Source organism: Wyeomyia smithii, chromosome 1, assembly GCF_029784165.1.
Source record: "Wyeomyia smithii strain HCP4-BCI-WySm-NY-G18 chromosome 1, ASM2978416v1, whole genome shotgun sequence".
NCBI lineage: Eukaryota > Metazoa > Arthropoda > Insecta > Diptera > Culicidae > Wyeomyia > Wyeomyia smithii.
In genome coordinates this window covers 39,477,356-39,486,653 of record NC_073694.1, presented here as the reverse complement: position 1 = coordinate 39,486,653, position 9,298 = coordinate 39,477,356, and the positions used below count along the sequence as shown (strand labels likewise).

Here is a 9,298-nt window from a genome sequence, read left to right as displayed (position 1 = left end):
GGTAATATAATATACATGATCAAAGCAGTACTTAGTACCGTGCTATACCTCTAATTACTCGGAAGGGTCATATCAAGTATCTAGGTCGTTAAAGGCTTCATGCTGACCTGTCCCCTTTGCGTTCCGGATACTTCCAGATTTTTGAGCCTAAATCCATCAAGCGACACCCCTCACGATTTACAATTCTAAAACTAGTTCATTGGTGGCCACATATTGTTAAGATCATATGCCAACAGAAAGTCATAAAAAGAAAAGCGTTTATTTTTAACATGGTTCGACTTTGACAACTGAGAAAATGCTGATTATTTATTTGCAGACCTCTATTTGAGAAGAAAAAAATATACTGTTTTTAACATTAATGAATACCTTTCATACTAATGCAGTCAATTTTCTTCAACACACGAAAAGGCAATTTTTTATATAGGTCTTAATTAAGAACGATTTAGTAGGAAGTAAATTTCCTTTCATCTTCAATTGCGCTTGTGAAATAAAGCTCACTCACCGATTCCAAAGCAGCATCATTGTCAGTTTCTTACAAGTGTTTAGCAAAGATGTCACATAAAAAAAAATCCTGTTTTTACAAGTTAGTTGGAAAAGTAACGATAAAGAGCTGTAATTTTTAGTGGAAAATCTAGATTTACAAAAATTTTGAAATTGACATTGAAATTTATGAACATGTTAACATTCTTTTTTTTTTTAATTTTAGGCCAATTGAAACGATTATTCATTAAGCAGAACCATAAAAAAATAAATCAGTTTTAAGATACCAATAAGAAAAAAAAACAAACATCAAAATGCCATATTTGAAAGTCATCTGTTTCCTTCAAAAATAAACCTAGCTCGGTTTGATAAACAACATTAACCTCTCCAACTGATGTTTGCATAATGTTGTTCAATTACAAGTCCGGCAATGAAAGGTTGTGTTTATATTTTTAGTATCTAAATAGTTTCTTGCAGATGCTGATGTAATATTTTTGTAATCGAAAAATATGAATATGAACATTTAAAACCTAACGTCAAGATGCATATAATTTGGTTTTTCTCTATACCACAACCGGGTAATGCAAAAAGGATTGTTCTATTTAATTAAATTTATTTATTTGGAAAAATATAACCATCAGTACAGCTTAAACGAGCTATCTGGTTTATCTGTTTAAAAATCATAACGAAGCATATTGGTTTTCTGTTGTCTTTTAAATAGCCTATTGACAATTCGAATTTATCTGAGAAAAACCAGAGTGTAAAATTCAAAAAGACAGCAACTCAATGCAACTTCAAATTTTAGGAATTTGAAAGAAGTTTTTAAACATGGATATGAAAATCACTACGGTTGCAGTTCAAATGCCATCTATTCGATTTTTAACCCAACTTTTGTTGAGAAGATATTTTAATTATTATACTATTACAATCTTTCGCAATATTCTACTTGTCGATTAAGGCATCAGTGTTTGATATCTGTTCAGGGGTAGTAATACAATAACCACTTTGAAACGATGAGAAAACATCTGCGAAACTGAACTAGAAAAAGTGAATTTCAACTGAACTTTTTACTTATCTACTATTCAATAATATGTCAATTATTGTGTCACAAGCTTTGGCAACCTTCGTCGTTCGATCAGAGCATTGGTGGTCAAAATCCGTTGTTGTAATCACATATTGGATGCAACATCCAACATCGTGATATACTCTTGCGTACAGAATTATTTTATCCCCGGCCGCACAGCGTAGTGTGCGAACACGCACCACTGTACGTCGACAGCAGCTACATTGTTTCCACTTGGCTTGACTGCACACAAATGGCAATCGAGTGCTACTGCACTGACGACGAGCGACCGTCTTCTCGTACATGGCTCGGTGCAGTACTGTTGCCTGTGCCAGCGTGTTTTTCTTCAAGACATCAGTTTTAATAACATTCTCACAGCAGATCGTTTAATTGTCTGATAAAGGAGGTTGTAACGAACCCGCCGAAAAAGCTTCACTTTCAAGACATCAAAATAGTCTAGGTTCATAGAAGCAAATATTAGTTGACCTGTTGGGACGGGGAGATTCTGTCAAATTTTTTTTTGCCACTGATGTAGAGGTTGTCATAGCAGGCAGTTGGTATCATCTCATGAAGTCTGTGCCAGGCGTGCTCGCATGTGATTGGTACATTGTTCGTGAAAATACGACCTTGAAACTTTTCATCAATTTTCACTGTTTAACAATCAAGTAACCATGATATATGAAGAATCACAAAATTGTCCATCATTTTATCATTCCAACGGCATATTGATTACTATGATCCGTCATGTGGTTACATCAATATCACCACTTGAAATCTTTCATTCCAACGTTACACCTTGGTTTTAGTTTTCCGCAGAATGTATCTCGATATAGTGCGGTTAGACGTAGTCCTACGTCAAAATAGACACGTTACTACCAAGTGGATTCCACTTACTTCTGTGCTAATAGATGAAACATTTCGTATCTACGTGGAATACACTTGCGTTTCAGTTTACAGCACAATATCAAGTGTCTTACACTTCGGTTTGCCATGTCATGCATACCAGAATCAATCATTTTACTCTCAGATTTCAATGGCTACACACGTCAAATGCCAAACCGTGTTAAAATACCGTGGATTCCAATAAAAATCGATATGGGTCGACATAAAAGAATGATTAGGTTCGTTTATTGACACTCACATGTAAAGAGCATCAGGGATTAACGTGCGATTTATTTTCAGTGTTGAGAACTAGTCAACCCTCTTGTGCCCAGTCCCGCTGTACACACGCTTCAATTAAACCATTGAAAAGCTTCCATAAATACTTAAAAAATGTTAATAAAAATTCATAATGATTTTACCGGGATCCGTCTGAAAAATAACTTGGGCACTAGAAGGTTAATAACATGGTTGATTATTGCAAATTTATTATGCCTTCCTTCTCCCAAATCGTCTCCAAGCCAGTGTTCCACCAACTCAAAGTTTCGGAAAAAGATAGTGAATAGGAAAGTTTGAAGTCAGTCCATGCAAGCATGTTATTATCTTATAAAACCAACTGTAAGTCACTGACATTCAAGTTTGTTGTAAACAATTGAAATTTAAGGATTAATGAAAAACATAAATTAGAAAATAAGTGAATTATGAACACTTGAAAAAGGTTAAATTTTCCTCTCTTATTCTTGCTGAAAAGTATGAATTCATTTGTTGGTTATTTTTTCACTTTTGGTGTAAAACAATAAAAAATTATATATTGTAAAACATTCTATGACTGAGAACATGCTAAGAATTGGTCGGCGTGCGACCAGACCGAACCAAGCGCCATTTTTTTGAAAATTGAGTTTTTAACACTAGTGGATGTTAAAATTGATGAGAAACGAAATCATTTGAACAGTTTATAATGGTATTATAACAAAATTTCTCTGCAGCAGCTTGCAGGAAGCATACGGGGTGAGTGAACTTTGAAACGCCGATTACTCGAAATAATGTTTTTGGCGCTTGGTTCGGTCTGGTCGCACGCCGACCAATTGTTCTCTAAACATGTTAGGATCAGATAATGAATAAAAAATGAGATTAATTGGCGTAACTCCCAAACATTTTCTTCCTAGTAGGCCGGTTGTCTTAGACAGTATTGGTTTCGGAAAATGCACGTCAAAATTTGCCGTTTTATACAAGTAGTGGTAGAATTCTAAAACAAAACATGTCCCAACCTCGCCAAAACAGCCTTCTGTCCGGGATACAAGCCGTTCGTCTGTTCTGGTCCGTTCACAATCAAAGGCGTCGCTCCAGCCAGCTCAGTCAGCTAGCAGTAGGTTTAACCATCCTCTGTACATGTGCTCTCTAACCAAAGGATATTCTGATGCCCATTTCCAGCGTAGTCAAAATGGCTCGACGGATGATGACGATGAGCCGGCCGGTAATGTCCGCGAAGACTCGATAATGGAGCCGAAAATCTGCCGCATTTGTCGGCTAAGCGACGAAACGCTGGTTGAAAGTATCTGCGACTGTAAGGGCTCAATCGGATTCATGCACGAGCGCTGTCTTCGACTGTGGACCGTCTACCAGCGCAGTCAGGTGTGCGAGATTTGCCGGTGCAGGTTCCGCTGGGACTGGGATGCACAGCTGTCGGTTAAACAGTACGATGGGAAGCCGCACGGGAACAGGTGCAAACTAACGTTTAAATTGTTTTTCTCTGCTTGCAGAAGCAACCCCAGCTTGGTGGCCAACTTTTTCCGTAGACGATACTTTTGGGTGCTGCTGAGGGACATGCTCAATTTTATGGTCTTATTTGGCGTATCGGTGCTGCAGAATGCTAACATATTGAGCATGATTCACGATGAGAGTGATCATGGTTTCACGCCCATTCTTCCTCTGGCAGTGATATGTGCTTCCTGTTACGATCTCTACTTCACTCGGTGGTTGATAAATCGAACGTTGAAAGCTTATAATTTGGTACGAGAATACTGGATTATGGCACACGATGACGAATTTCTGGGATACTTCAACGAAGAGTTTGCGGTGTTCGGGGAAAATCAATCGGAGATCGAGAGTATGCTTCTTGCGGAGTACGAATCGCCGGATTGAAGAATTACGATGTTTTCGAGAATATTACAACTCACATCATAAAGTGAGTAACGTATCCTTCATTTTCCGAAAACATGCACCAGTATGCTGCTGCTTACCTTCCTTCCATACCGGAGATGCAGCTGGTTGTAAAGTCAATTTTGAATGCATGCAGAGGAAATTTATTGCATTCATAATTTATGAGCCATTGCTAGCGGATACCAAAACCAAGCTGCTTCGTCGTAATGAGTTTCGCAAGTAATCACATGTGACTATCCAAACTGCTGAAAGTGTGCGGCTAGAAGTAATTTACCTCATGAACTAGTCGACAACGTCATGTTTTGTGGAATAATATTCGTAAAAAAACGAAAAGGAGAATATATATTGTACTGTGGGATTATATTTTGGGTTAACATTGATTTTTACTATTATATCAAAAGAATTTTCTCCCGTGTTGAATGAAATGGTGAAATTGCACCAGGGGAAAAAGCGGAATTTAATATTATTACACATGAAATGTTTACTGTGGTTATGGGAGCCTTTTCCAACTTTCGAATGGTGCTCTGAACCAAGGGTATGCTAAGGCCAGTGCAGTATCAAAGGAATACAGTTTAGGTAAGCTGCTGATGGTGTGGTTTCGCTCGTCGAACAGTGCGAGTCTGTCGGCAAAAAGTTAGTTGCTAGTAGTTGAGTGCCCGCAGCGGAATTCACGGTGAGTGCATAATTCATAAACAAACTAATCGAGCTGGAGATTGCACATTCTGGAGGAGGGTAGCGCTGCGCTGCGATGAAATGATTTTCGAATTTAATGATTTCAATGAGCATGCGGGATGTAGTCGTTAGCTCCCTTCGATTGTGCGAGAAGTATTTGAGCAGCTCCACAAAAAATGTTCCAGATCTAATATTTTTGTTGATGACAAATATTTTTAGAGCCAAAACGGTTTGTTTGATTGGTCTGACGTCTTCGGCAAAGCTAAAGATAATAAATTTGTCTCTTACAAAAAAAATATGCACTCTAAAATAAATATTTACGAAGTGAAGTGTTCATGATGAACCACATTGATTTAAAACAATTAAAAATACACAATTTAGCACCTACCGAGCGATGCTCTAGGCATCCTCCGCCCCTATAATCCCCAACCCGAAAAAATCCCACCTCCGATCCCATTTTCGCTCGAATTCTATCACGAAAATCGGCTCCAACGGCAAAATTTGCCCTTCTCGGGGCAGGCAAGAAGATAAATTATGCATGCTAATGCTCGAAGTTAAGCTTCGCCTATTTCTTCCCGAAGCCAAACTGATTGACTCTTGGCCTGGTCCTTCGGGATGGCCCCTGTCGGCAGGCGCCAACGACATCCGGCGAAAGTGGAAATAAAGTGAAAGTGGTACGTGTGCCTTTTTGCGTCCCGGGGCTGGAAAATCCTACTGACGAATGGTCCAGGGATGAGCTAAAAATCCCTCCATCCTGCTTGGTGTGAAGCGATTACGAAGGCGGAAGGATTTTCCAAACCGAAAATGTTTTGCATATTTGACTTTCTCATCAGCGTCGCCTTCGCCTTGTTCGATCGGTTTATTAGGATTCGAAAACTGACTCATCAGTAGTTATTCGACTCGTTTTTTTCGACGGATTTCCAATAAGACACACTGAAGTACGAGATGGGTCAGTGTTTAGAAGAGGATTGCTAGCCAGGATGAGTGCGTAGCAAAAGGAATGGGCTGCTGGATTATGCAGGGATTTCTTTGGAGTTGGTTTTTGATTGCCCTTCGATTCGAAAGCACCCTCGCGCAATTTGTTTCAATTTGAATTCGCGTAAAGCCAGAGGATGGAAGAGTGCTTGCTCCTTACTCTGTTAAGGACAGCTCTGTAAAAAACATACTTCGAATAAAAATAACAATAAAAGTCCACACCCCAAAAAAAGATCAAATTAACTGGAAAATTTTATACCCACTTCAAAAAGGAAATCATCCCCCAGTACAATAACCAGCAATGAAAAATGAAATGTGAATTGGTATGACAATGCAGGTTTACCCGAACTTTGCTATGAAATTCAATTTAAGAAAGAAAAGACGGAAGCTCATTTCCAAAAGGCACATCAATGAACAAGCGAGTGTATTAGTCTGTGAACAAGGGGTTAAGCCCAACACGATAGGGCTGCTGGCTTCGTGACCGGCGTTGTACAAAAAGAAAAAAAAAGAAGTGTCATCATACCAGAAAAAGTGGCGACTACCAGGAACTATCTAACAGTGTTCTTCATTTGTAGATTGGCCGGAAATGGTCTTTTTTTTTTCAAATAACCACCCTGTGCTGAACTAAGCTACTCGTAACATGCTGCGGTGCATGCCCAGTTAGGAGGGGTTTCGGTTTAATGAGATCCGACAGAGAAAAAGAAAATGAGATATCTTGTAAAACTTGAACAAAACATACGAACGGTTTTTCGGTGGTAGCGAAGACCGAATGAGATCAAACTCACTATGGGTGCTACAGGTTTTTGTACAATCCGATTACATTATTAACTGGGTGGGAAAGGATACCTGTTATGATTAGACTTTTTGTGTAATGATTTATATTTTCACGGTGGTTTTTGTGTTCTCTTTTGAGATTTTTCTCTGTTTTTTTTATTTAATTTCACTTTTGTTAACGTATATCGTTAACGACCCACTGCCGAATCCAGAATACGTTTCCACACAACTCGGTCTTGAGCTAGGCTTCTCCAATGGCTTCTAACACCTACCGATTGGGCGTCCTCCTCCACACCGCACATCCAACGAGTACGGAGTCACCGACCTCTGTTGGGCTCTCTGCTGAATATTATCTTCGCCGGTCGCTCCTTCGCATGTTGGTATGCTTGGTACACCTCTTGGTTCATGCGCCTGCGCCACACTCCATTTTCTAGTTTTCTGACAAGTATGGAACGCAGGATCCTACGCTCGAAGACTCCAAGTGTTCGCAGGTCGGCCTTTATCGTTGACCAACACGCGTGGCCGTAGAGTACCACCGGGAGGATCAGCGTCCTGTAGAGCGCAAGTTTCGTGCGGACATGCATGTTGCGGGAAACCGCAAAAGGTCCTGCTTGGGGCTGCTATCCGTCTCTTCACTTCGCGATTAACATCGTTGTCACACGTCACGAGAGTACCAAGGTAGGGGAGAACCGTAAAAGACGCACCAGTTGGGTAAGATGGCCCATTAGGTTGGGAAAAAATATATATATTAGCTCCCATGCACTTTTCGTGTTCCTTATGGGTCCTGTAACAACTGTGTAACTTTTCACATCGATCGGTGGAACCCCTGATTTGCGCCCGATTTTTAAAGTTTCCATACGATTTTATATGGGAAAATCCACTTTTTCAAAAATTATCCTCTAGAAATTTACAGTTGGCTCCAAAAATTATACCAATACATGATATTTGTAGGAAATCCTGGGAATAATTCTTCTGAAGACTGTAAGGCGCTACAAAATTTGTAGAAAAAGTTATTCACCTTAAACTGAGCGAATGTCTGACGAACGGCTCAACATTGAATTTTTCCAGCAACACTGCTGCAGCATGCTGCTGTTGCAAAATCAACAACGTGATGAGAAACAGTTTCGCGTAGAATTAAGCTTGAAAGCGTGATTTTTTGCTCATAGTATCTGCGGAGAAAATGCTTAGAATATCAATCCCTATATTTTGGTAGTATTCGTTGTTTGATTTATACCGCTAAAAGTGAGAAATCAACTTTCTAAACACCCCTACGTAGTGAAAAACATTTTCGTGTAGGATTAAGCTTGAAGGTATGATATTTTGCCCACGTTATCTTCATTATCGGAGAGCTTGCTTAAAATATTATCTATCAAGTTTTAATGTAGATTGATTACTCCCCCTAACAGAGGGAAATAAGCTTTCTAAACACCCACGTCGTGTGACAACTTGCCAATTTAATAGATCATACCCAGGTGTCTTTCAGAAAGGAGTTTGGTAGATACATAGCTACAATTCGCGCAGATACATGGCCAGCAAGTCACTACGAACCAATGATGTATACACAGGTGAGGATGAAGAAGACATTCGTCTGTTCTAGTAGCGAAAAAAGGTAAACAGAAGCAGGTGTTTGGATTGTGACGTAGATCTCGGTCAACAAGCAAATGCCATTTGAAACCAGGCATGTCCAAACCCACCACACCACTGCGTGTGTGTTTTAAGCGATGCTATGGAGGGTATTTTTATTGCCCTTCAGTGCTTATACAAAACGGAAACCCACAGTGTTCTAAATAAAACAGCCCTTCGGAAGCTTCGGCTGACACAGGCCCGAGTGTTCCCGACTTCGTGAGCCCTCGGGAGCCCGCTTGCTGACACGTGTTTTTGATGATTATGATTTTGATGATGATTACCGTCAAGCTATCAATTATTACATCATTGTCGATCTCGTCGTGGCGACCAATGCTTGTGAGTTCCCCGAAATTGCAAGCCCTCGACGTCACACGACGTGAGTGTTTAGAAAGCTTTTTTTCCTCTTTTAGGGGGGTTAGTCAATCTACATTAAAACTTGATAGTTAATATTTTAAGCAAGCTCTCCGATAATAAAGATAATGTGAGTAAAATATCATACCTTCAAGCTTAATCCTACACGAAAATGTTTTTCACTACGTAGGGGTGTTTAGAAAGCTGATTTCTCACTTTTAGGGGTATAAATAACACAACGAATACTATCAAAATATAGGGATTGATATTTTAAGCATTTTCTCCGAAGATTCTATGAGCAAAAAATCACGCTTTAAA

General features: G+C 39.5%; 1 protein-coding gene across 1 annotated transcript; it reads left to right on the top strand.

The window, feature by feature from the left end:
• The first annotated feature begins 3,609 nt into the window (after positions 1-3,609).
• On the top strand, positions 3,610-4,932 carry LOC129716558 (uncharacterized). Its single transcript, XM_055666391.1, has 3 exons — positions 3,610-3,788; positions 3,854-4,116; positions 4,183-4,932. Exons 1-3 carry the CDS (start codon positions 3,681-3,683, stop codon positions 4,562-4,564), a joined length of 753 nt encoding a protein of 250 aa, XP_055522366.1. The 5' UTR covers positions 3,610-3,680; the 3' UTR covers positions 4,565-4,932.
• Positions 4,933-9,298: the final 4,366 nt, after the last annotated feature.

What these genes read in the sequence shown, in the direction of transcription:
- LOC129716558 (XM_055666391.1), top strand. Translation starts at nt 3,681, where the DNA reads ATGTCCCAACCTCGCCAAAACAGCCTTCTGTCCGGGATACAAGCCGTT. An exon ending in GCCAGCTCAGTCAGCTAGCA is followed by an intron (nt 3,789 to 3,853) that starts GTAGGTTTAACC and finishes GCCCATTTCCAG; the next exon opens with CGTAGTCAAAATGGCTCGAC. An exon ending in GCACAGCTGTCGGTTAAACA is followed by an intron (nt 4,117 to 4,182) that starts GTACGATGGGAA and finishes CTCTGCTTGCAG; the next exon opens with AAGCAACCCCAGCTTGGTGG.